At 54.5% G+C, this 26,303-nt stretch overlaps 1 protein-coding gene across 1 annotated transcript; it reads left to right on the top strand.

The window, feature by feature from the left end:
• Positions 1 to 10,192: 10,192 nt before the first annotated feature.
• On the top strand, positions 10,193 to 25,799 carry EPHB4 (EPH receptor B4). The gene is made up of 17 exons (XM_070412699.1): positions 10,193 to 10,667; positions 13,326 to 13,396; positions 13,632 to 13,919; positions 14,790 to 15,186; positions 16,177 to 16,332; positions 16,496 to 16,828; positions 17,147 to 17,271; positions 17,611 to 17,776; positions 19,020 to 19,122; positions 19,310 to 19,374; positions 19,487 to 19,600; positions 19,702 to 19,949; positions 21,923 to 22,138; positions 22,420 to 22,569; positions 22,960 to 23,153; positions 23,347 to 23,502; positions 24,723 to 25,799. The coding sequence occupies exons 1-17, from the start codon at positions 10,616 to 10,618 to the stop codon at positions 24,850 to 24,852; spliced, it is 2,964 nt and encodes a 987-aa protein (XP_070268800.1). The 5' UTR covers positions 10,193 to 10,615; the 3' UTR covers positions 24,853 to 25,799.
• Positions 25,800 to 26,303: the final 504 nt, after the last annotated feature.

The following is a 26,303-nucleotide window of genomic DNA, read 5'->3' as shown; positions in this document are numbered from 1 at the left end:
TCAAATGCCTACACTTACCCCCACAACCTGCTCCTCTTCTGATCCTCCCACCTTACCTTGGGGTTGTGCTTGAATACTCTTTCTCATACCCAACATCCAACTCATTAGCAACTCCTTTGCCCTACTTTTAAAATATAACCAGCATCCAATATCAAACCACATCTTACCACCCTCCTACAAGCCACCATCATCTCTTACCTACATTATTGCACTAGCCCCCTAACTGGTTTCCGACTCTACCCTTGCCCCTACAGTCTATTCTCAATAGAGCAATTAGAGTGATGTTATTAAAGCAAATATTAGTCATGGTGTTCCCCTTTTCAAAACTCTCCAATGGTTTCCCATTTTCCTTATGCACAGGGTATCTGTACTCACCTCCCGATTCACAGACTACAGTCCTACTCTAAGTTTATGCCTGTCGCCTTGTCATATGTACTGACAGCGTTTGCTTTGCTCAGACATGACCCAGAGTGGTCTATACATGATATGGCCAACCCACCCATGAAGCCCTACCGATTTCCGTCCTTCCCCACCACCTCTGCTCACCTGCTCCTGCCCCACAATGGCCTCTGGCCTGGCACTAGAAAGTGCTGCGGTTCCCAGGGCGTGAGCCTCCTTTGTCTTCTCAACTCAAGTATCACCTTTAGTGAAATCTTTCCCGCCAACCCCGTTTAAAATTGAGCCATGCAGTGGTCGGCAAACTGCAGCTGGCAAGCCACATGCGGCTCTGTGGCCCCTTGAGTGTGGCTCTTCCACAAAATACCACGTGCGGGTGCCCATGTACAGTGTGATTGAAACTTCGTGGCCCATGCGCAGAAGTTGGTATTTTGTAGAAGAGCCACACTCAAGGGGCCAAAGAGCCGCGTATGGCTCGCGAGCCGCGGTTCGATGACCACTGCAACCGGTTTGGCTCAGTGGATGGAGCATCGGCCTGCGGACTGAAAGGTCCCAGGTTCGATTCTGGTCAAGGGCATGTGCCTTGGTTGCGGGCACATCCACAGTTGGGGGTGTGCAGGAGGCAGCTAATTGATGTTTCTCTCTCATTGATGTTTCTAACACTCTCTCCCTCCCTCTCTGTAAAAAACCAATAAAATATATTTTTTAAAAATTTAAAAAAATTAAATAAAATTGAGCCATGTTGTCCTTCCTACCCCCTTTCCTACTGTTTTTTTCCTTGTAGCCCTTAACACCATCTACTCTATGTCGTTTACTTGTTTCTCTTGTTCATTGACTGCCTCCTCTCAATATAAAGTTAAGCTCCACGAAATGGTAACGTTTGCTTTCTTGGCGGCAGTACGTGTAACAGTCCCTGGCATCCGGGCGGCCCTTGGTCAGCATCCATGCGGGGCTGGAGGGACCTGGAGGGACCTGGAGGGACCTGGCAGGGCTGGAGGGACCTGGAGGGCCTGGAGGGCCTGGAGGGACCTGGAGGGACTGGAGGGACCTGGAGGGACCTGGCGGGGGGCTGGAGGGACCTGGAGGGACCTGGAGGGACTGGAGGGACCTGGCAGGGCTGGAGGGACCTGGAGGGGCTGGAGGGACCTGGAGGGACCTGGAGGGACCTGGAGGGGCTGGAGGGACCTAGAGGGGCTGGAGGGACCTAGAGGGACTGGAGGGACCTGGAGGGACCTGGAGGGACCTGGAGGGACTGGAGGGACCTGGAGGGGCTGGAGGGACTGGAGGGACCTGGAGGGGCTGGAGGGACCTGGAGGGACCTGGAGGGACCTGGAGGGACTGGAGGGACCTGGAGGGGCTGGAGGGACTGGAGGGACCTGGAGGGGCTGGAGGGACCTGGAGGGACCTGGAGGGACTGGAGGGACCTGGAGGGACCTGGAGGGACCTGGAGGGGCTGGAGGGACCTAGAGGGGCTGGAGGGACCTAGAGGGACTGGAGGGACCTGGAGGGACCTGGAGGGACTGGAGGGACCTGGAGGGGCTGGAGGGACCTGGAGGGGCTGGAGGGGCTGCAGGGACCTGGCGGGGCTGGAGGGGCTGGAGGGGCTGGAGGGGCTGGAGGGGCTGGAGGGACCTGGAGGGACCTGGAGGGACCTGGAGCGCCTGGCTGGCTCCTCCCGAGGGCAGCGGCCCGCCCACCTCTGGGAAGGGAAGATGGCGGCGCCCGGAGTGGCCTCAGAGGGCGGGCAACGACCGAGAGGGTGCGGGCCCGCTAGAGCGTCCACGCCGCAGCCCGCCTCGCAGTCGCGCCCGGGAAGGCGCGAATCCTGGGCCTCCGTGCGGGCCTCCTCCTCGCCGTTTTTCCAGGGGCGGGGAGAGCTCCGCTCCTCCTGAGGTTGCTGGGTCAGACCCGCCTGGCGCCTCCCCACCCACTGGGATCCCGGGGCCTGAGGCTGTCGGAGAGGCTGTGAGATTTAGTATCTTGGTTTTCCTCCCCTGGTGTTGGCTCCTGGCTCCTAGTTGGCGACTTCGGAGTTCCGGCCCAGCCACCAGCTCCAAGGAGCCCCTAACACCTACCCAGCCCGCCCCTCGGGGCGAGGACATTCAATGCGCCCGCTCCGGGAGAGCCTCGCCCCCGAGAGCCCCGCCCCCCGAGAGCCCCGCCCCCCGGAGAGCCCCGCCCCCGGAGAGCCCCGCCCCCGGGGAGCCCCGCCCCCGGGGAGCCCCACTCCGAGTTCAGGCTCTCAGTGCTAATCCCTGGTGACCCACCCTCCGTGCCCCAGCCGGGAGCTCCCCAGGGTCCAATCTAATGAGTCCGGACCCCCTCCCGCTGGCCTCTGGGGCAGATGAGCCCTTGGCCACCGCCCCTATAATTTCCTGCAGACCCAGCAAACAAAAGGCTCGGGAAGAGAGGCGAGGCTGCGCGGGGCGCCCTTCCTGCAGGAACAGCTGATGGAGCAAACTGGCCCGGAGGGAGCGGAGGGGAGGGATGCGATTCTAGGGTTCCCAGTGGCAGGCCAGACTCCAGGTCTCGGGGAGGTAGGAAGTCCAGGGACGTGGACGTGGAGGGCCCAGGCATGTCACCTGAGTTTGCCGGGCTCTACGAGGTGCCTACTGCCTTGTGGGAGTGATGTCAACCTTAGGGAATGGAGGGGGTGGAGGAACGCGGGTTCAGGTGAGCTCTCGGCCCGCGGAGGCTGGAATGGTGGGGGCTGGGAGAAGCCCGAAGCCCTACGTCATCTCCTCTGGGGCCCAGCCTACAGCCCCCTGGCCTGACCTGCTACCCTCTGTGCGGGCCCCACCCAAGCGTGATTTCCTGCCCCTCCCCAGGCACAGAGCTTTCCCTTGGCAAGCTCCACGAACCAGCCCAGGAGCTTCTTGTCCCTTCAGGACCCTGATCGCCTATCCCCCCACCGCAAATAGTCCTTCTTAAATTCCCTCCTACAGCCAATGTCCCTGCCCCATTCCTGTCAAGGACACAATGGTAAGGGAAGGGCCACATCCAGTGGGTGGGGGGATGTTGGCATGGAGGGGGGGCTTGGCCTCATATCCTGTCAGTCTGCCAAGGGAAGAGAGGAAACAAAAGACTTCCCCCTGCTGGGACAATGAGCCTCCCACTGCCGCTCCCCCTTTCTACCCCCCCTCTGCTCCCCCCCCCCCCCATCACCACCACCAACAACCTCTCCCTTTTAGCTCTGACCTGCAGCCTCTTTGCCTCCTTCTAACCACCACCTCCTTGCCCTCAGGTAGCCTTGGCCTCTGCTGTGAGCTCTGCCCTTCTCCTTCCCTCCTTCTTACCAGGCCCCTCTGATGCTCACTCCCAGTCGTAGCTGGTTCAGATCCCTGCTTTCCCATCAGTGCTCAGGGGCCCTTCTTCTATCCCCAGCACCAAGATTAGAGGCTGGATGGGCAAGGCTCTGGTGAATGTTAGCGGGGAGGTCACACCCCTTTCAAGGCTGGTGGAAAGTAGAAGCTCTGCAAGAGAAAGGCTTCAAGTCAGAGGGAGGGAAATGCCCTCGGCCTGGCCTGGGTGAGAGGAAGAAGGAAAGGGCCTTGGAAGTGGGGCTGGAAGGCGTCCTGGGTGCAGTGGGAGAGCCCCTCAGAGGAGTCAGGCCTACCTGCTGACGACTGGTGAGTGCACTGGGCAGGTCACCTAACCGTTTGAGCCTGTCTCATCTTTAAATTATTTTTCATCATCACCCGAGGATATGTTTTCATTGATTCTTTAAAGAGAGAGGAAGGGAGCGAGAAACATTGATCGGTTGCCTCCCACACACAACCCAACCAGGGATGAAACCCTCAACCTTTTTGGTGTACAGGACAATACTCCAACAAACTGCACCACCAGGGTGCCTGCCTCTGCTTTTTTAAAGTAGATGTCATAATAACACCCATCCTGCCTGTCTAACCAGGTTCTTATGATGATCTAAATATGATAATGTTTGTTTTTTTTAAAGGTGAAGTAGTAGGTTTTCCTCAATCTTCCCAGTCTATAGTCTCCTCCACACCCCCATTCCCAGTCCCTGCAGCTTACATCACCACATATGCTCAAAACTCCCAAACTTGCAATCTCCAGCCAAAAAGCTGTCTCTGAACTCCTAAATAGGACACAGCGATCTCAAACTCAACAGGCGCCTCATCTTCCTCCCTCATGGTCTGGTTCACTAGCTCCTACCAAGCTGCCCAAATATGAAACTTGAATCATGCTTGATTTCAGCCTCCCCCATCCCCACAACTAGGTTGTAAGTCCTGCCTACTTTAGCTTTTTGACATCTCTTAAGTGCTACCCTAAGATACACACACACACACACACACACACACACACACACACCTATGTCCATCCAAAACCTCACTGTCATTTGGAGAACTGCATTTAGTTTCTCTGTCTTTTTCTTTTTAAAAATATATCTTTATTGATTTAGAGAGGAAGGGTGAGGAAGAGAGAGATAGAACCATCAATGATGAGAGAGAATCATTGATCAGTTGCTTCCTGCACGCCCCACACTGGGATCAAGACTGCAACTCGGGCATGTGCCCTGATTGGGAATCGGACCGTGACCTCGTGGTTCATAGGTCAGTGCTCAATCACTGAGCCATGCCTGGCTGGGCTCTGCCTTCAGTCTTTATCCCTTTTAATTCATTCTCCAAAGTTGTATAGTGGGATCTTTCTAGACAAATCCACTGATGTTTCTTTGCCTAAAATACTTTAATGGCTCCCAAGGTATTCAGAATAAGTATATACTTCTGGAAGATCCTATAATGGCCAAGGTTGGCCTTGCTCACCTCTCCAGCTCATCCATTGTCACTGTCCTTGCACTCTACACCCTGGTATTATGAACTCTTGGCAGTTTGGGGGCAATCTCACCATGTTTATGCTTTTGTATCTGCTCCTTCTTCCTCCTTTAAAGCAACATTCCTGCCAGTCTCCTTTATGACTCATTTAGAGAGCATTAGCTTCTCCAGAAAGCTCACCTTCACCCTGCAGGCTGGATAAGGTGTGCTTCCTTCCTAATCCCACAGGATCTTGTGTATGGCACCATTTATGCTCAATACACTTCCTATGTTAGAGGTTCCATGGCTATTTCTATCCCTGGCTGTCAAGTCCTGAAAGGCAGAGGATGACTTTGTGTCCCCAAGCCTGGCCCGTAGTGAAATGTTCAATAAGTAATTTCTGAGGAGCCCCGGCCAATGTGGCTATGTTAGTTGGAGTGTTGCCCCATATACCAAAAGGTTTCAGGTTCTATTACAGGTCAGGGCACGTGCTCAGGTTGTGAGCTCGATTCCCAGTGGTGGAAGGTGGCGGGGGGGGGGGGGGGGGGGGGGCGTGCAGGAGACAGATGATCAATGATTCTCTCTCATCATTGATGTTTCTATCTCTCCCTCCCTCTCCCAAATCAATAAGAATATATAAATATCCTATATAATAAACGCCTAATATGCTAAGTGTCCAGTCGTCTGGTCATCCGTTCAACCAATCAAAGCGTAATATGCAAATGACATGCTAAGACCACTCAACCGCTCGCTATGATGTGCACTGACCACCAGGGGGCAGATGCTCTGACCGGTAGGTTAGCTTGCTACTGGGGTCCAGCCAATCGGGACTGAGCGAGAAGGGCCAGACACACCTTGGAGCCTTCCCGAGTCCTTTCCTGGCCCCGATCATTGCACCAGTGGGGTCCCTAGGCCTGGCCTGTGCCCTCTCACAATCTGGGACCCCTCGGGGGATGTCAAAAACAAGTTTCGTTTTGGCCAGATCCCAGGCTGAGGGACCCCACTGCTGCACGAATTCGTGCCCGGGTCTCTAGTATATGCATATATTTATTTACTAGTATTTACTATGGGCCAAACAGTATATGTTGAAGATCTGTTGTACCTGCTTTCATGAAATTTAGGGCCACATACAAGTGAATATACAATCACTAATAAATTAATAAAGGCTTTTATGTGTGTGTCTAATACAACTTTGTATATGATGATTTCAGAAATATTTGTGGTAATCAGATGAGGCCTGGGTTCAGATTTTGTCAGTCCTGAAGTTTATATAATTTGGGGAACCCTTATTAAGAAAATACAATTATGAATATAAAATTAGGTATAAAAGTTAATGTTTATTTAGATTGAGAAATCACAACCAGTTGCAAATGTTAAGGTGATAAATACCATAAATATTACAAAAGCTTGATAAAAAGTTATTTATGACTAAAGATGTTAACCATTTGTCATACATTGCAAATGAAATACCACATGTCTTGCTGTCATTTTATTGTGGTGTTTTATATTTTTGTTGTACAAAAGTTGTGTATTCAAATGTAATCACATATTGTTTTTTAAAAAGCTAGATAAACAACCCTGGCCGGGTAGCTGAGTTGGTTAGAGTGTCATAAATAACTACTGAATACACCTTTATAATACTTTCATGTCCTGCCCTGGCTGGTGTGGCTGGGTTGGGCTTCATCCTGTGCACCAACAGGTTGCTGGTTCAATTCCTGGTCAGGGCACATGCCCGGGTTTTCGGCTCGATCCCCAGTAGGGGTTGTGCAAGAGGTAGCAGATCAATGTGTCTCTCTCTCATCATGTTTCCCTCTCTCTCCCTTCCTCTCTCTCTTAAAAAAACAATTTAAAATATTCTTAAAAAAAAACATTAAAAAATACTACTTTCATGTCCTACCTTTTTCTTACAGGTATACTCTTTGACCACCTCTTCATATGATGATGATTTTGTATTATTTTCTATTCTCTCTATATCTCAGTCTTCCCTCTAGTATGAACTATTTAATTTTTCCTTCCATTATTGGATTTATTTATTTATTTATTTATTCTCACCCAAGGATATGGGGATATTTTTTAAAGAGAGGGGAATTAAGGGAGGGGAGGGAGAGAAACATTAACATGAAAGAGACACATCAATTGGTTGCCTCCCACAAGGGGCTGTGAAACCCTGCAACTGAGGTACTGCCTTTGGCTGGGAATCGAACCCGCAACCTTTTGGTCCAACACTGTAATCTCTGAACCAAATCGGCCAGGGCCCATTATTGAATTTATAAACATCTTTTGGCTCATCATTGGTAAGATGAAAAGCCTCTATCAAATTCCTTTCCAACAAGAGGTATAGGATTCCAGACCATTTCAAAGGTTCTCATGCAGTGACTCACCTTAAAAACTGTTTAAATTGATGGCACTCATTAACCAGGGCTTTGGCAGGAGCTCCGTAGGTGAGGGCTGCTGAAGTGTAAACTTCAGGAGCTTCCAAGTACATTTAACTTGACAGGCTTATATGGGCCAGAGGACGGGGCCTGGGATATGGAAAGAAGAGTGACAATTTCTACAATGTATGATGAAAAGAGATGACCTGTTGTGTGTTATTTTAGTATGTATAGGAAAAGTTCTAACTCCAAGACTAATCCAAACTGTAATGATGTGGATAGCAAAAAGAAAGCCCTGCCAGCTGTTGGGGGGTTAACTGGGGTGTGGGGGTGCTCCACATAGTTACTGTCATGGCGATAAATGACAGCAGCATATTGATCATAGGCAGGGAATGGGGTGACAGCCTAATATTTGGGGTGGGAGGACAGTGACATGCCCTAAGTGCTCTGATAATGAAGAAAGGAGGGCCTGAGATTTGTTTGGGCTGGTTGAGGTAGTGATATGCCTGCTACCTGTGTAATGGTGGATATGGAGTTAGCTTGCCTAGGAAGTAGTCTTGGATGGTCAGAGTGTGGAGGAAATGACCTCACACCTACAGGATAGACCAAGGGTGATTCCTTAGCATTGATTGGAGTGAAAATCTCAGCCATCATCTCCATGAAAAGGGGAAGTAATGGGATCTCTGCCAGATTATAAGATCCTTGTGGCCAGAAGCCATGTTTTACAAATCTTGCAAATCATCTGTCACATAGTAGATGCTCCATACGTTTCATTTTATTCATTCTTTTATTGGTATGTACTAGGTACTAAGAACTGGATTACATGCTGGGGTGTGGGAGCTGAGGACCCAATGATATGGGATCTACTGGGTATTTTCTTACTTAAGATGCTCTATTCTCTCTAGTTGAGGGGAGAGGGGTCTGGTACTCAGGGGTCAGAAATACAGGGTTCAAGTCTACAGTGAGGGTGAGCTATTACACTATTTCACCCCTCTGTCTTATCAGCTCTTCACTCACCCTGCCTCATTTCTCTGTGCATCTTGGTCTCTACCATTTAAGCCATGCACACCTCCACCCCATCATGATGAATCTGATTCATCCATAATGATGCACCACCCCCACCTCCACCACCAAGTGAGAAAAATCAAGCGGAGCCCAGGAGGAGACATAACTTTTGGAGGAAAGAAACTGAATGTAGAGTAAAAGCAGGGAAAGGTGAGGGAAGGGGCGAGTGTAACCTGGAGGAGAAGCTGACTTAGATCAGAGAGGGAGGAGGGTGGTATTCCCAGTCCCGGCCTGGTCTGCATGACTCCAGCCAAGCCGGCTGTTTCCTGCCCTTTGTGACCCCCCCACCCAGGAGCAGGACCCAGGCTGGGCAGTGAGGAAGGGCAGGGGTGTGGGGGAGCACCACTTGTGGCAGGAAGATAAGTGAGCTGGGACAAGAGGTCACTAGAGGCCTGGCTGTCCTCTCTGGGGTGTTAGAGGCACTTGGCAGCCCCCCAGGCATCAGTGACTCCTCCTTCCCCCTCTCTTGGCTCCTCAGCTCCTCCAGACTCTGTCCCCCTTAAATATTTTCTGAGTTTAAGCCCTTTCCTTCTAGTTCTCCCACTGGAAGACTCCTGCTGCACCCTCCATCCACCCCTGGACTCACACTAGGTGCCCTGATGTAGAAGGGGGTTGGTGGGAAGTTGACTGCTTTCCTAGACCCTCCCCTCTAACTGATGATATGGGGGGAGGGTGGTGGCAATGAGAGGAAGAGCCCTCCCAGCCATCCCGAGGGCCCCCAGGAGCCAGACAGGAAACAGCTTCAGGAAAGACAGCAGCAGCCCCGGCCCCAGCCCCAAGGGTCAGGACAGCGGGTGGCGCGGAGCCCTCCCAAACTTGAGAGTAAGAATGAGGCCGGTGAGTTGGGAATCCATCAGGACCCCTCACTCGCTCAGACCCACCTACCTTTTATCTACCCTTGCTTCCTAGACTTTGTATGTTCCTCCCCATCTCAACCCAGTTGCCTCACTTCCTCCCCGCACTTTCCAGCGCTAGGTTGAGTGCATAGTAAGTCCCCGATACTGTACTTAGTTCGTTGAATGATTGTGTGAACGTTCACTCCAGGGTTATCTAAGCTGAGATCGCTGCCTCCGGACCCCCGGGGCCACCCTCCATCCTCAAAAGCTTCCCCCAAACACGTTCCCCAGCGCCAACTAGGGGGTGGGGGGCTAATCCAGAAGAATCCGAAGTCCGCAAGAAAATAATGCGCACCTCTGGGGGGCTCTCCGCGCAGCTGGGTGTTTTCTCCGCTCCCTGGTCGGCCGGGTTTGGGTCTGCCCCCGGGGTCCCTGGGCCCCGATCCGGACACGCGAGATCCGGGTGGGAGCACACAGCCCAGTGCACTTCTGGGCGGCCCCGGGCTCCGCGCCCTCCGCCCCTCCCCCTTCTCCCAACTTTCTCCCAACTTTCCGAACTGCTGCGCTCGGCGCCCCGCTCCGCTTCCCTCATGAATTATTCAGCAGCGCGCGGTCCAATCAGCGCGCCCCGGCCCCCCAGGCCGAGCCGGGCTGGGGGCGGCCCCCCCCGCTCCCGCGCGCCCCTCCCTCCTCCGCCAGGCGCCGCCTGGCCCAGTCCCGGCCCCGGCCAGCCCAACCCGGCGGTCCGGCCCCGCTCCGCAGCCTCCCTCCCGCTCCGGCTTCCACCCTCCCCGCCGGCGCGGAGCGCAGTCGGCTCGCAGCGCGCGCAGCGCCACTCTAGGGAGGGGGCTGGAAAGCGCGAGACAGGCCCACCCCCAGCCAGCTGGGGCGGGACCCCGAGGCCCCGGAGGGACCCCGACTCCAGCCACGTCTCTCTCGGCTCCCGCCCGGCGCGTCCCCTGCGAGGACGCCCCCCGCCAGCCCGTGCGGTGGGGACGCGGGGCCACACCTGGGCGCCGCCGCCCGGTGCCCGGCGCGCCCGCATGGGCCTGCGCTGAGGCTCCGACCGAGAGTCCCGCGCGGGGAGTCGGCGTCTGCCCGCTCAGAGGGGGTTCAGAACTGGGGGGGCTAGCGCCCCCCAAACTCAGATCGGATCCGACCGGAGTGAGGCGGCGCCATGGAGCTCCGGGCTTTGCTCTGCTGGGCTTCACTCGCAGCCGCTCTAGAAGGTGAGTTTCCTTGACGGCGTCCCGCCACTCCTGGGGCCCCCAAAGTTGGGCCTCGGAGTGGAGGGGCCGACCTCTCCCTACCCTTACCCAGCACCTCAACCCCGAACACTTCGGACCAATAGTGCTAGACCGGGCGGGGGGCGGGGAAGAGGCGGCCCAGCGGGGAGTGGAGTTTTCTTTTGTTTGGAAAAGAGATGGAGTCGGGCTCAGTCCTGGGACGTCCCCCTGCCCAGGCTCCCCAAACTCTCACTCCGGACTTCAGACGCTTTCGGTGGCCTTTCCTTTCCTCCCTACTCCAACCTTCAAAACTCTCTTCGAAGTTTCTGACCCTCTTCTCACCTCGGCAAAAAAGAAGGAAAGGCTTCTGGAGAAACAACTGCAGACAAGGCAGAATTCGGTGCTAGGCCATAAACTGCCCCCACCCCTCATTCCTTGGCATTTACACCTGGATCCTGCAATTTCACACGCCTCTGTCGGGATGGCCACCTTCCGCACTCACACTCGGAACACATCTCCCAAAGCCACTACCCCTGCCACAGAGAGGCCCCCTTCCTGGTGCCCCCGGCTTGCACCCCAGTCCTTTAAATGCTCTCTGGACCCCAGCCCTGCCCAAGTCCTAGACAAGCTGGCTGTCCTCCAACCCTGCAGGCCAGCAGAAACTGACCTGTGCAGCCCCTCTGTCGTCCTGACTCGGCCTAATGACCACCTACCGCCTCATCTTTCTAAATTTCTAATTTTTCTATATTCTCCCCCAGATTTCCCTCATCCTTGAGCCTCTCCCCTTCCTTCACCTCCTAGAGGGGGAACCAAGAGCCCTATAAACCCTCCTGATCTCCTTTCAATGAGCTGCTCCTCCCCCCCGCGCCCCTCCTCTTCACTGCCTGGAATCAAAGGGGTCTTTGGGGAGGGGGTTTTAGGGCGGCTGCTGAGGAGGAGGAATCAAAGGCAGTTGGAAACCCCTCTCCCTCAGGCTGGGCAGTGCTGCTCTGGGCTGGGGATCAAAGGCTGGGAATGGGGAGAGGGAAGACTGGCCCGGCTCAGAGAAAGAAGGTGAGACTGGGAGAGAAGAAAGCAGAGCGGAGAGAAAACCCACCCGGATGAAGTGGAGTGAGAGGAAAAGAAAGATGCCAAGAGGAAGAGGGAGTCACTTCTAATTGCCGTTAGGAAGTGCTTTCTAGGCCCCAGGCCCATGCTCAGGGCTTTATATTTTCATGGTTCCCACAGCCTTGTGGGTGGGAGGGATTGTTCTCCCATTTTACAGATGAAGAGCCTGAGGCTTAGAGGAGTTAACTAGTTTATCCAAGGCTGGGTGAAAAGTGGGAGACAGGAAAGAGGAGAGAGATGGCTAGAGAAATGGAGGTGGACAGAGGGCTGGAGAGAGGTGAGAGGCAAAAGAACTAACAGATCAAAGAGAGCTCCAGGAGGAGGCAAGACCAGAGAAAGTGAGCCACCCAGAGCACAGGAACAGCCCTGAAACAGACAGCGTGTAAATTGGAGACAGGAAAACACTATCCAGGCTGGAACAATGGAGGGTGGAGACGGCAGCCTCTATCCACCCCTTTCCCAGAACCCTGGCATCCTGTCCCCAGCATGCTGGTCTGTCTCATGGGGGCCTGGGCCTTACCTGGGCTGGCCAGTCTCGACTAATCCCTTGCCTAGGTGGATATCACTTGGTCCCTGGGAAGAGGTTGCCTCACCCACTTGCCCTCCCTTCTCTCCAGCAGCCCCCCATGCTGGGAAGTGGGGACCTGGTCCCAGGTGTGCTGCTAGCTGCCCCCCTAGGGGCCGTCCACATTGCCTCTGCCTCCAAGGGGATTCCCCTACCTTCCCTCCACCCTCAGCTGCCAGGGCCTGTGCAGTTTCCCCTAATCCACCGCTTCCGCCAGGGGCCCACCCCTCTCTGGTGTTCCTCCCCCAGGCTGAGCTGAGCCAGGTGCGTTCACCACCCCGCATACACACACCCCTAAAGTCTCCTCCCCTTTTCCTCCCCATAACCAAATCCAGATGTGAGGCCTCTGCAGGCTGGGGCCAGGGCGGGAACCCAAGCATCCCAGCCTCCAGCACTTCCTCCTCTGACACCAGTGAGCTGAAGGGAGGGGATGGAGTCGGGGTTCTGGCTGGGCCTCAGGAGCTGAGCACCACCTTCCTGAATCTGCAGGACTGGAGTGTTGGGTCTCAAAAGGGGTGGGGACATGGAAGAGGAATAGAGTTGGGGGCAGGGAGGCAGCAACTTGGGGCTTGGGGAATTGACCCTGGAGGCCCTGGCCCTGGAAGGGTGTCCCCTTGCCAGCAGCCCTTTGCCCACCACAAGGTCAAGGCCAGGTCCGGGCTCTAGTTTAATCCTTTCTGAGCTGTTTGTCTTTCTCCCTCTTCCAGTGTTTGCACCTTCCCCTATCCTCCAGGGTACTGCCATCCAGGGAGGCCTAGATCTGGGAGTCCTAAGAGGCAGCCAGCCTACCAGCTGTTAGGGATGGGGTAAACATTGAGAAAAAGGCAAGAAACAGGAGGGCAAGGCTCACTCCCCTCCTCATCTCTTGTCTCAGCCTGACTGACCCCTCCAGCTTGGAGCTAGGAGGACCCCCACTATCTCCGTTCTCAGGCATCTGGTCTTCCCAGTGTCTCCCCTAAGCCCTCACTGGCTCTGTCTGTCTGTCTTAGAGACTCTGCTGAACACAAAATTGGAAACTGCCGATCTGAAGTGGGTGACGTTTCCTCAGGTGGATGGGCAGGTAAGAGCTGGGCCCAGGAGCTGGGGTTCAGAAGGGAAACTGAAGGACGAGTAGCACCAGTGCTGACCTGCTTCCCCTGCCACTGGCCCCCAGGTCCCAGCAGCAGGACCCAGTGTCCCCTGAGCTCTTGCTCTCAGAGGCCCCCTTCCCTAGCCACTCCTGCTCCATGACGAACACCCTCCCACTGACCTTTAAGCCATTCAGCAGCCCCCATGCTGACCCCTTCTGCCCACAGTGGGAGGAGCTGAGCGGCCTGGATGAGGAGCAACACAGCGTTAGGACCTATGAGGTGTGTCATGTGCAGCGAGCCCCAGGCCTGGCCTACTGGCTGCGCACAGGCTGGGTCCCCCGGCGAGGTGCTGTCCACGTGTACGCCACCCTGCGCTTCACCATGCTCGAGTGCCTGTCCCTGCCCCGAGCTGGGCGCTCCTGCAAGGAGACCTTTACAGTCTTCTACTTCGAGAGCGACGCCAACACGGCCACAGCCCTCACGCCTGCCTGGATGGAGAACCCTTACATCAAGGTATCCACTCAGGGCACAGCCGCGGGGCAGGCCTGTGGTCTAGGGGCAGTGGAGGTGAACTTCCAAGGCCCTTGGTTGGGGTACTGGGAGCAGGAGCCTCAGGTCTGGAAGGGAAGAAGGTGGTCTGCTCGGTGGAGCAGCAGCATGCAGTTGGGCTGCCGGCCTGGCCGCCAGGGGCGGTTCTCTCAGTCACTCTACTCTACTGGACTTAGGCCACCCTGCACTCCCCCCTTTATTTTCCTGCCCCTCACCCTGGAGTGGCTTCTCTCTGCCTCTTCTTCCCACCTACTATGTCTTCTGAGTTCCAGCTCCTTTGGGTACCTTTGCTGAGGTGCCGGGCTGTGGGGTCCCACCTGTTGTAGCACTCCTCATACTTTGTAACATATCCGCGTTGCCTTCATTTCTGATTCCTCCACACTGAGTTCAGGACCTGGCATAGAATAGATACATTTAAAAAAAAATACATTTTATTGATTTTTTACAGAGAGGAAGGGAGAAGGATAGAGAGTTAGAAACATGGATGATGAGAGAGAAACATCTATCAGCTGCCTCCTGCACACTCCCTACTGGGTATGTGCCCGCAACCAAGGTTCATGCCCTTGACCGGAATCGAACCTGGGACCCTTGAGTCCGAAGGCTGACGCTCTATCCACTGAGCCAAACCGGTTAGGGCAGAATAGATACATTTTGCGTGTTGACAAGGTTTTGTAGGATGAGTGAATGAACAGAAAGGGGGAGTGCGGGACAGTCTGGACACATCACAGGAGCTCCGAAAGTATCCGCGGAAGGATGAGCCAGGAACAAGACAGCCCGCTGGGTCCTTGGGGCATGGAGGACTGCAGCAGTTGAGTCTCTTCTCCGACCCGGCAGGTGGACACAGTGGCTGCTGAGCATCTGACCCGGAAGCGTCCTGGGGCTGAGGCAACTGGTAAAGTGAACGTCAAGACGCTGCGTCTGGGCCCACTCACCAAAGCTGGCTTCTACCTGGCTTTCCAGGACCAGGGCGCCTGCATGGCCCTGCTGTCCCTGCACCTCTTCTACAAGAAGTGTGCCCAGCTGACCGTCAACCTCACCCGCTTCCCGGAGACAGTGCCTCGTGAGCTCGTGGTGCCAGTGGCAGGGAGTTGCGTGGCTGACGCTGTCCCTGCCTCCGGCCCCAGTCCCAGCCTCTACTGCCGGGAGGACGGCCAGTGGGCTGAGCAGCCGGTCATGGGCTGCAGCTGTGCTCCGGGGTTCGAGGCCGCCGAGGGGAATACCAGGTGCCGAGGTGAGGGCTGGCACGTCCCCAAGGAATTGTGGCCACTCCGTGTGGGGAAGGCCCTGTACCCTGGTCTTGGACCCACTTTTTAAATTTCCACTTGGAACAGTCTTTGCTCTCCTAGGCACTCAGTTCCTGGGGGGCCTCTCTTCCTGCCCTGCCCATTCCCAGCGCAGTTCTGAGCCTTCCTCACTTACACATTCTTCCTATGTCCACTCCGTTCTGGACCTGGAGGCCGTCCAGGGATGCAGGACCTTGTTGGGCTGAGAGGACAAAGGTGTCATGGTCTCTACTCTTGTTCGTTATGGTTCCTGGCTATTTTCATAGCCCAGTATGACAGATGAGGCAAGCATGTCAGATTCTGTGTGTGTTCCTCACCACTTCATGTTACAGTGGCTGTTAGTTCGGCTACTGTGTCTTGCTAAGAAGCACACACATCGCTATGTCACAAACTCTTCTTCATTTTATGATCATTGTATTTCAATTTGCTTGATTTGCTTTATAATCCAGTGTGTTTTGTGGTGTGCATTTCAAATTGTTGTTGTGAGCCTTGGTCTTTGGGGTGAGGGGTTGTGGGTACTAGGGTTAAACCCTGGTCTGGAGGAGGTTCCTTCTCTTCGATGTGAGATTTCCGAGCTCCTCCTGCCCTGTTTCCCCCTTTGCACTTCATGCAAACTTAAAAGCAACTGCGTGTTTTTTTGTTGTCACTAATCCTCACCTGAGGATATTTTTCCATTGGTTTTTTTAGAGAGCGTGGAAGAGAGGGAGGCAGGAGGAGGGTGAGGAGAAAAACACATGATGTGAGAGAGACATGTCTACTGGTTGCCTCCCACATGTGCCCCTACCAGGGCCAGCGAATGTATAGGTACGTGCTCTTGATGGGGAATCGAACCCGAGACCCTTTGGTCCCTGGGTCGATGTTCTAACCACTTAGCAACACTAGCCAGGGCCAACTGCATGTTTTTTATGCATGTTTATTGAATGCTTGCTTCCTTTCAGCCTGTGCCCAGGGCACCTTCAAGCCTCTGTCTGGGGAGGGGTCCTGCCAGCCATGCCCAGCCAACAGCCATTCCAACACCATTGGCTCACCCATCTGCCAGTGCCGCGTAGGGTACTTTCGGGCCCGCACAGACCCCCGGAGTGCACCCTGTACCAGTAAGTGACCAGTGGCCCCCATCCCAGCCTCCACCTTCCCAGGCCTTCCTCTTCTTGACCCTGGCTTGCTGGTGCCCAGCTAAGTCAGTGTGGCTGCCTATTTGTCCCACTACCCACCCCTTCCATTTGCTCAGCCTCTGTCTGGTTTCCTGGTTTCCTGCAGCCTCTCCCTCGGCTCCAAGAAGTGTGGTTTCCCGCCTAAATGGTTCCTCCCTGCGCCTGGAGTGGAGTGCCCCCCTCGAGTCAGGTGGCCGGGAGGACCTCACCTATGCACTCCGCTGCCGGGAGTGCCGCCCTGGGGGGTCCTGCACACCCTGTGGAGGAGACCTGACCTTCGACCCTGGCCCCCGGGACTTGGTGGAGCCCTGGGTCACAATTCGAGGGCTGCGTCCTGACTTCACCTACACCTTTGAGGTCACTGCCTTGAATGGGGTATCTTCCTTAGCCACCATGCCCGCCCCGTTTGAGGCTGTGAATGTCACCACTGACCGCGAAGGTGAGACTGGCGGCTGGGGGCAGCCTGTGGTCAGATGGGAGTGATGTTGGTGGGTAGAAGAAGCCAGCGAGGTGTAAAGGGGGAAAAGGCAGAGGCTATGGAGTGGGATCCCCAGGAAGTATGGAGTGTCAGGGCTTTGGGCGCAAGAGGCAGAAAGAGAGTGAAAAAGTTGCAAGGTGGGCTGGAGAGTTGAGGATGGAAGTCAGAAGGGATTCTTGGAACGTCTGCAGGGTCAAGACAGGGGTAGCCAGCAGAAGTGTTAAAGGCAAGGGACAAAATGCTAAGTGGAAGAGCCCCAACATGTCTTGTCTCTCACAGTGCCACCCCCAGTATCCGACATCCGGGTGACTCGGTCCTCACCTAGCAGCTTGAGCCTGGCCTGGGCTGTTCCCCGGGCACCCAGTGGAGCAGTGCTGGACTATGAGGTCAAGTACCATGAGAAGGTGAGACCAGGGACCACCCCTGGGGTTGGGGGTGGGCAGTGCGACGTGCTCTAGGAGTGGAACGCTGAATGGCAGACACTTGAATTCCAGCTCTGTGAGACCCTGGGCCAGCCCCTGGGCCTTTCTGAGCTCAGCATCCCCATCTGTAAAACAGTCGCCTTATCACGTAACTATTAAATGAGACAGTAAATGCAACGCTCAGCACAGTGCACAAAGTCCTCGCCTGCTACATTACAAGACCAAGATGCTCACTATGGGGGTGCAGGGCAGGGGGAGGTTGGAAGAACAGCGGAAACTGGGGGCCTCTACTTATGGCCAACCCCTCCTCTTCCTGGACAGGGTGCAGAGGGCCCCAGCAGCGTTCGGTTCCTGAAGACCTCGGAAAACAGGGCAGAGCTGCAGGGGCTGAAGCGGGGAGCCAGCTACCTGATCCAGGTGCGGGCACGCTCTGAGGCTGGCTATGGACCCTTCGGCCAGGAGCACCATAGCCAGACCCAGCTGGATGGTGAGCCTGGGACTAGGCATGGGAAGGGTGCTACTCCTGAAGGACCCCTAAAGTCACACTCCCATGCTCCTTTTTCTCTCAACTGAGAGGTATTTTGTCCTGGTGAAGAGAGCAGAGCGTGCAGAAACCCAAACCAACAACTGAGTGTGAGGAGCTGCTCAGCAACCTTCCCTCAACTGTGTGACCTTCAGCAAAAACTTGATCCCTGAGTTTCAGCTCTCTCATCCAAAAAAAAAGGAAATATGAGTCCTCTCTCACAGGGCTCCAGGGATAAATAAGATGAAACCTGTTAGTTATAATATGCTGGCCCAGTGTTTTACTTTTTTTTTTATTGATTTCAGAGAGGAAGGGAGAGGGAGAGAGAGATAGAAACATCAATGATGAGAGAGAATCATGGATCGGCTGCCTCCTGCACGCCCCACACTGGGGATCGAGCCCGCAACCTGGACATGTGCCCTGACCAGGAATCGAACCCAGGACCCTTCAGTCTGCAGGCCGACGCTCTATCCACTGAGACAAACCAGCCAGGGCTAAACAGTTTTATTGAGATATGATTCATAAACCAGACACTTCACCCATTTAAAGTGTATAATTCATTGACATTTAGGATACCCACAGAGTTGTGCAACCATCACAATTTTGGAACATTTCAGCACCCCAAAAAGAGAACCAATACCCCTTTCATCACCCCCCAGCCCTTGGCAAATACTAATCTACTTTCTGTCTCTATGGATTTGCCTGTTCTGGGCATTTCATACAAATGGAATCATACAATACATGGTCTTTTGTGACTGGTTTCCTTTACTTAACATAATGTTTTCAAGATTCATCCATATTGTAGCATGTATTTGACTGTGTGGCTGTGGCACATTTTATTTATTCATTCATCCATTGATGGACATTTGGGCTATTTCCACTTTGGGGCTATGAACCCTTTCATTTTTATTTAGCCTTTGGAACCTTTCGTTCAAATGGGACTGTTTGTGGTCACCAGTATTTAGAACCAGATCAAACCCACCCTGGCAGAAATAAGGCCGGAAACGCCCTCCCTTGCCCTGAGGGGCTCTGTAGGGGCCCACGGCCCACGAGAAGCAGTTTGAAAATCCCACTATGCTTCCCCCACCCTGCTTCTCCTCCGTCCTCCCCCACCTGCCACACGGCTCTCCGGGGAGCCACAGCTCATTCAGTTGGTGGGGCCCTCAGTGGTCATCAGGTTTTCCTGATCATGGTTTTTCTTCCCCAGAAAAGGAGAGCTGGCGGGAGCAGCTGGCCCTGATTGCAGGCACTGCGGTCGTGGGTGTGGTGCTGGTCCTGGTGGTTATCGTCATCGCAGTTCTTTGCCTCAGGTGAGAGCTCGGGGCGCCTGGAGGCCCTGTGAAACCTGGCCTCTTGCTCCGGGGCAAGCCTCCTTGGCTGCCCCAAGGGCCCATTTCCACTTGGAATCTTTTCTGATCCCCGCTCCTCTCCTCCCGTCCTGTCTCTCTGGGAACACATATGTGACTCCGTTTACCTTTTCTTTCCCATTGGCTACAGGAAGCAGAGCAGTGGGAGAGAAGCTGAGTACTCAGATAAACACGGACAGTATCTCATTGGCCACGGTAAGTAGGCCTATCCTCAAGGAAACAGGGCTGGGGCAAGGCTGTGTGCCAAGAATTAGGGCATCTGAGTGCAGGAAGTTACCTGGCTAATGGGCCCCACATGATTCCTCAGGTACTAAGGTCTACATTGATCCCTTCACTTATGAAGACCCTAATGAAGCTGTGAGGGAATTCGCAAAAGAGATCGATGTCTCCTATGTCAAGATTGAGGAGGTGATTGGTGCAGGTGAGAGGCAAGAAGACTGGACGCCCAGGAGGGAAATGGGGTGGGGAGGGAAAGCAGGGCCAGACTGGGGGGAGAGCTGACGCTTGGCATCCTTCCTACAGGTGAGTTTGGGGAGGTGTGCCGGGGGCGACTTAAGGCCCCGGGGAAGAAGGAGAGCTGCGTGGCCATCAAGACCCTGAAGGGTGGTTACACCGAGCGGCAGCGGCGGGAGTTCCTGAGCGAGGCCTCCATCATGGGCCAGTTCGAGCACCCCAACATCATCCGCCTGGAGGGCGTGGTTACCAACAGCATGCCAGTCATGATTCTTACTGAGTTTATGGAGAACGGTGCCCTGGACTCCTTCCTGCGGGTGAGCCCCCTGCCTCCAGCCTCCCCCGTCCACCTGTGCTCCCCCAAAGCAGCCAAGGAGCTGAGAGCCCTGGGCAGATGGTGGATTCCACATCACTCCCCCTTCGCCCGTCATTCCCCCTTTAGGAAAGGTTGGGGTCCTGGGACTGGCCCTTCCTTAGGCCTTGGGGGGAACTGGCCTCTCTGTGGGGCAGCTGACCCTCTCCCTTCCTCTCTCTAAAATCAATAAAACTATCCTTGATGAGGATTTAAAAAAATAACATTACATTTAATCAAATTACAATTTCCTGGATCTTCTAATACTCGGTCGATATCCACATTTCCCCGGTTGTTTCCAAAATGTCCCTTACTGCTGGCTTATTCAAACCACCATGCAGTTCAGGAGCAAGCGTTACACCTGATGGTTCTCACTTTTGAGCCTGACATGCTGAAGAACTGGGCTACTTGTCCCCTTGAATGTCTCGCCCTGTGGATTTATCAGATTCTTCCCTGTGGGGTCATTTAGCTTGTTTATCTATATTTCCTGTAAGAGAAACTATGCCTAATGTTTTGATACATTCAAAATTAAACATTGGTGGCCAGCCTACGTCGGAGGTGCTGTGAATTTCACATGGCACCCCATCAGGAGACACGGGCCACCTGGCTCCCCCATGAGTGATGAGGAGGTTGACCTGGAGTAGTGTGATGATGGCCTGACCCTCCCTTGTGGACACAGGTGTCTATTCCCTTGGTACCCGACAGAGATCCTGTTGCAGGGAGGGGAAGAGGGCCTCTTTTAGAAGAGATGGCATTTGGGTCAATGGGAAAGAGCCAGCCTTGAGAAGATGGGGGAAGAATGGTGTTGGGGGCAGAGAGGAGCGACCAGAGTGGTCAACAAGAAGCAGAAAGGCAGGTGAGGCTGAACCTGGGGAGCAGAGGAACCTTGGTGGGTCTTAATGTAGGTGGTGGCCCTGCCACATGGGCCTCTTGGCCTTGGTCAGGAATTTGGATTTGATTAGAAGTTCAAGGGCAAGTCTTTGGAGGGGTTTCAGTAGGAGATCCCTTTGGTGGGTGCCGGGGAGCAAGAGTGGAAGGAAGCCAGAACCAGTGAGGAGACTTGTAGCCATTCAGGCCATGAAGGTTGGCTCGGGGTGCAGAGAAGAGGTTGGATTTGGGGTATGTTTTGGAAGCAGGGCCAGCAGAACTTGCTGATGAACTGTAAGTGGTGGGTGAGGGGGAAAAGAGGAAGAAATCATGGAGGTGCCGAGGTCTATACTCTGAGCATCTGGCAAGTGGTATTTCCACGAACAGGTCAGAGGCCTGGGGTGTATTCAGGCTTGGAAGTTTGATTCAGAATTCTGTTTTGGACTCTTGTGTCCCTGGCCCTGCAGAGCTGCCAAGGGGCCCCTGCATGCTAGCTGAACCCAGACGATGGGATTAGTTAACCATTTCTGATTGCTTGGCTTACCTGGTGAGAGCAAACTAACGGTCAAGGACAGTGTTTAGACCTTGGTTTTGATGCTGTGGTTGCTGATGGTACCTCGATTCCTCACTGTTCTCTTGATTCTATCCACAGTCCAAGAAGGCTGAGCTAGATTTTGGCTCACAAGAGTGTGTGGTAGCTCACAGCACACTCTTGTCAGAACTCCGTTGCTCTTAAATAAAAAGCATTTGTTGAGTATGCCCTGGGTATAAAGCACTGTACTAGATTAAAAGGAAGAAAAATTTTAAATCTCTCCTTACGGTCTAATTAAGAGAGTGAATGTATACATTTGAAACAGGAACAGTTATGAGCATTGTGTTATAGTGTAGTAAGAGCTCAGAGAACCTGGGGTAAGAGAAAGGAGGAGGGCTTACCTGGGAAGTCTGCAGGCCTGTTCTACAGGTGAACACGAGATGGATCTGAAGTGCCAAATATGGTTTAGAATGTGGAAGGAAGGGGGAATGGAGAGAGAGCTATCCTAATCATGCCCCTCTCTCTTGCTTGGTCTCCAGTTGAACGATGGGCAATTCACTGTCATCCAACTGGTGGGCATGTTACGGGGCATTGCCTCAGGCATGCGGTACCTTGCTGAGATGAGCTACGTTCACCGGGACTTGGCTGCCCGGAACATCCTGGTCAACAGCAACCTTGTCTGCAAGGTTTCAGACTTTGGCCTTTCCCGATTCCTGGAGGAGAACTCTTCTGACCCCACCTACACGAGCTCGCTGGTGAGGCTGAGGGACTGACATAGGAACTAGGTTCTTAGGGCCAGGTGGGCAGGAAAAGGTGGGTTGACAGCTCTGATCTAGGGACAAGATGAAGGAGCAGACCACAGGAGTGGGGGGATCCACTTAGGGAATCTGACTTCTGGTTGTGGAGGAAAAGAATTGCGTTGGGGAGCTGGGTGTTTGGGTCCCAGGAAGAAAGGAGATCTGAGCTAGGGGAAAAGCAAAGACTGGGATCAGAGCGGTTGGGTCCCTCAGCTCATCTTTGCTTTCCTCATCTTTAGGGAGGAAAGATTCCCATCCGATGGACAGCCCCTGAGGCCATTGCCTTCCGGAAGTTCACATCTGCCAGTGATGCCTGGAGTTATGGGATTGTGATGTGGGAGGTCATGTCTTTTGGGGAGCGGCCATACTGGGATATGAGCAATCAGGACGTAAGTGTCCCATGATCCTACTGTGTTTTCTTGAATGTTCTCACCAGGGATATGGGTGGGGGTGGGGTTCCCAGAGAGCTCATCACTGCTGGCTCCTTGAGATAATGAGAGGAGCACAAAGAAGAATTGATCTTTGTGCCCAAGAGCATGTTTGGTCACAGGACACAGGATGGAGGTCATGGTTGGGAAGTTATGCATCTGGATCACAGCCCAAGAGTGGCTAGGGCTTTGAGTCAGGGCCAGCCTCAGCCCCAGCCAGGAGGACCCCTAGATTTGCCATCTGGAGGGCTGTTGCACCCATCCAAGCATCTGCTAAGTCACCATTTCCTTGGGGTCCTTGGCATCCTCGTTCTCCCTGGACATCCTCACCCAGTTCTTCTGTCATTCTAGGTGATCAATGCCATTGAACAGGACTACCGGCTACCCCCTCCCCCAGACTGCCCCACCTCCCTGCACCAGCTCATGCTAGACTGTTGGCAAAAGGACCGGAATGCACGGCCCCGCTTCCCCCAGGTGGTCAGTGCCCTGGACAAGATGATTCGGAACCCTGCCAGCCTCAAAATCGTGGCCAGGGAGAATGGCGGGTGAGGACTCCTAAGAATGGGCCCTCCTTGCTGCACTCTGCCACCACTGCCCCCCTAAAACCTCCAAAAAAGTGTGTTCCTTTGTCGGTATGTGGGATTGTCCCTGTCCGCCTCTCCAAGGCTGGGCTCAGTGTCGTCGACATCCTGCCACAGCCCTGGTACTCAGTGCATCCTCCCCATCCTTGCCTTCCAGGGCCTCACACCCACTGCTGGATCAGCGGCAGCCTCACTACTCAGCTTTTGGCTCCGTGGGTGAGTGGCTTCGAGCCATCAAAATGGGAAGATACGAAGAAAGTTTTGCAGCCGCTGGGTTTGGCTCCTTCGAGCTGGTCAGCCAGATTTCCGCTGAGTAAGTCATGGCAGGAGCTGGAGGTGGGGGGTAGAGCCAAGCCAGAGGGGCACCTGGGGACCAGAATCCAGCCCACAGGTTCATCGGGGGCCTTTGGGGTCAGCTCCTGGTGCCAGCTATTCTAGAGCTCTCCAAGCAACAACAGCTGCTGGGGCTGAAAGCCCAGGGAATCTTCCCGGCCAGCTGTGCCCGCCTCACCCTCTTGCACCATTTCAGCCCTCGGTCATGTCGCTCCCGGCCTGGCAATCTGTATCTATCTTTGTGCATCTATCTACATTCCAGACCCTGCTCTCACATTAACAACGTGTCAACTTTGGATGTTTTCTCACCCATAAAAGGAGAAGATTGGACTAGGTTTTGGAGAACCTTTCCAGCTTTAATGTTAAACGGTTTTATTATTTCAACGCTTCCCAAATACTTCTTTCCCCCTTTAGTTGGCTCTCTCTGGTACGTCTCCTTTCTGCCCTCCCATCTCTCTCCCAAGGACTCTTCTGGCCCCAGATCTGAGTAACAGAAATAGAAGAAAAAGAAATCTGGAGCCAGGGGCCCTGGAGGCCCTCTCCCTGGGGGGCAGGTCACAGGCCAGTCTGCCCCACCGGGCTGGGCGCCCTCCTCACACAGTGTTCCAACCTCTCCTTGACACGGGTCTAGCTCTCCTTTCCCGCCTCTTCTTTTTCTTTTTTCCCTTATCTCAGTCTCCAGGCCTCGGGATCGGGGGGCGGGGGGGCGGTTTGTTTCCCCCCTTCCCTCCCCTTCCTCTCCACCCAGCCCTTCCTCTCCGGCCTTTTCCTTCTCCTTCTGACCGCCCCTTTCTCCTCTAAAGCAATCTGTGCATCCCCTCCCCCCATTTTGTGGGCCTTTCTTTCCTTCTCTGATTCTCTGCCTTAATCCTTCCTGGAGCTTCCATCCAGGCAGACCCCGCCCCCCAACCTCCCGCCTTTAGACCCCGCCCCCTTGGCCGGGGGCCTGCTGGATACTTAGGTCCCGTCCCCTACTAAGGCTGTGGAAACTGCCCTGCCTGCCCGGCAATTATTCACGTGTGACCCTTCCCCTCCCTCCCACCTCCACCTTCTCCCCCTCCTCCACCCCCACCCCCACCCCAGTCTCCCGCTGGCCTTCCTGATTGGCTGGCCATCCGGAGGCGGTGACCAGGTTTCTGGAGCTAAGCTAGGAGAGTGGTCCCAGCAGCCTTATGGCCTCACCTAACTCTTCTTCCTCAGGGACCTGCTCCGAATAGGAGTCACTCTGGCGGGACACCAGAAGAAAATCCTTGCCAGCGTCCAGCACATGAAGTCCCAGGCCAAACCTGGTGCTCCAGGGGGCTCAGGAGCGCCAGCCCCCCAGTACTGACCTGCACCTCTTCACCTGGCCCACAGCTCTGGAGCAGCAGGAATTCCCATGCTGGGGACACCGCTCCCCTTCTTTTGGGGGCAGAGTCAGGTGGGGACCCAAGAGGCCCCCATCCCTGCGCCCCATTGGATTGCACTTTGAACCTATGGGGGTGGGGAACTGGCAATTTGGAGAGACAGGATTTGGGGATTCTGCCATACGGGGGGGAGTGTAGAAATAACGTTCCCCCCGCGGGTGGGTGTGCCCCCAGGTGGGTGTGCCCAGAGGGAAAGGAAGTGCCCATAATCTGCCAACTCCCAGGGGTGGCTGTGTGCAATCCCTGCAGCTTCCCTTTGATCCCCAATGAGGGCCCCGGGTGCCCCTCCTCACCTTGAAGGGCTGCAGACCCTGTAGACCAAAGAGAAGAGGGTGACAAGCCTTTAAGCTCGGGAGTGGAGCACCATAGTGGGAAGCGGGGAGGGTGTCGTGGCCCAGGGACAAAATCATTGGACTTGGGTGTCCCAACCTTGCTGCTGTCTCCACCCAACTCAGTTTGCCCTTGTAAATGCCCCTCCCCCATCTGCTGCCTTCATATTGAAGGTTTTTGAGTTTTAATTTTTGTTTTTGGTCTTATTTTTTGCTTCTTTCTTTTTCTGTTTTTGTGGTTTTTTTTTTTACTGTCCTTGTCATAACTTTTTGTGTCGGAAGGGACCTGTTTTGTTATCACCTCCTTTGCCCAAGTTGAAACAGGAACCCATCATTGTGTCTATTTTCAGAACAGTGCCTTGGTCATGTCACAGCCCCTAGACAGTTCCCTGCCCTGCCAAGTATCCCCAAATAGTGTCCATGAGGGGGTGTGGGGGGCAAGGTGGAAGTAGAAACCAGAGACAGACACTGGTGCTTGGAGGGGTTCTTAAATTATATTTAAAACAGTTTTTTTTGTATAAATAAAAGAAAATGGGAAGTTCCCAGCCCCAGGGTGTGTTTGAGGTGGTGGGGTGGGGGCAGTGGGAGATGAGTCATTGGCAGCTGCTTCTAACGGCTCTGGATGGCTCTGCCAAGAGCCTGGGGCACCTCCGGGGTGGGGCTGGCCCCCCTCCCTTGCCCTGGTTCCCTAGCCCTGGAAGGGTGCTTGTTTGAGGCAAAGAGGAGGCCTTGAGCTCATAGTTCTGCTCTATAGCCCCCTAAAGTGGGGGGGAGAATCCACTGGGATGGGGGTCCAGTCAGATGGAGACAGATGTAGACCAGATGTTGACAACGGGTGGGTTTAAAGACAGAGGGGGAAAGTGTCTGCATTGGCCGTGGGGGAGGTGCGGAGAGCTGGGGTGGAGGATGCAGGCCCCCACGTGTGTACACATAACACAGATGCTGGGCTGGATCAGGAGGACAATTCCCCCTTTCAAGATGCTGCCCAGGCAGGTTCTCCCAGCCTCTGGGGAAGGGGAGGGGGAGAGTACTTGGGTTCTTCCCCC

This window comes from Myotis yumanensis, unplaced genomic scaffold, assembly GCF_028538775.1.
Source record: "Myotis yumanensis isolate MYYU_CA2020_CCGP unplaced genomic scaffold, mMyoYum1.0.hap1 SCAF_4, whole genome shotgun sequence".
Taxonomy (NCBI): Eukaryota; Metazoa; Chordata; class Mammalia; order Chiroptera; family Vespertilionidae; genus Myotis; species Myotis yumanensis.
Note: the sequence above shows the minus strand (reverse complement) of the source record. Positions and strands in the feature narration are given on the sequence as shown.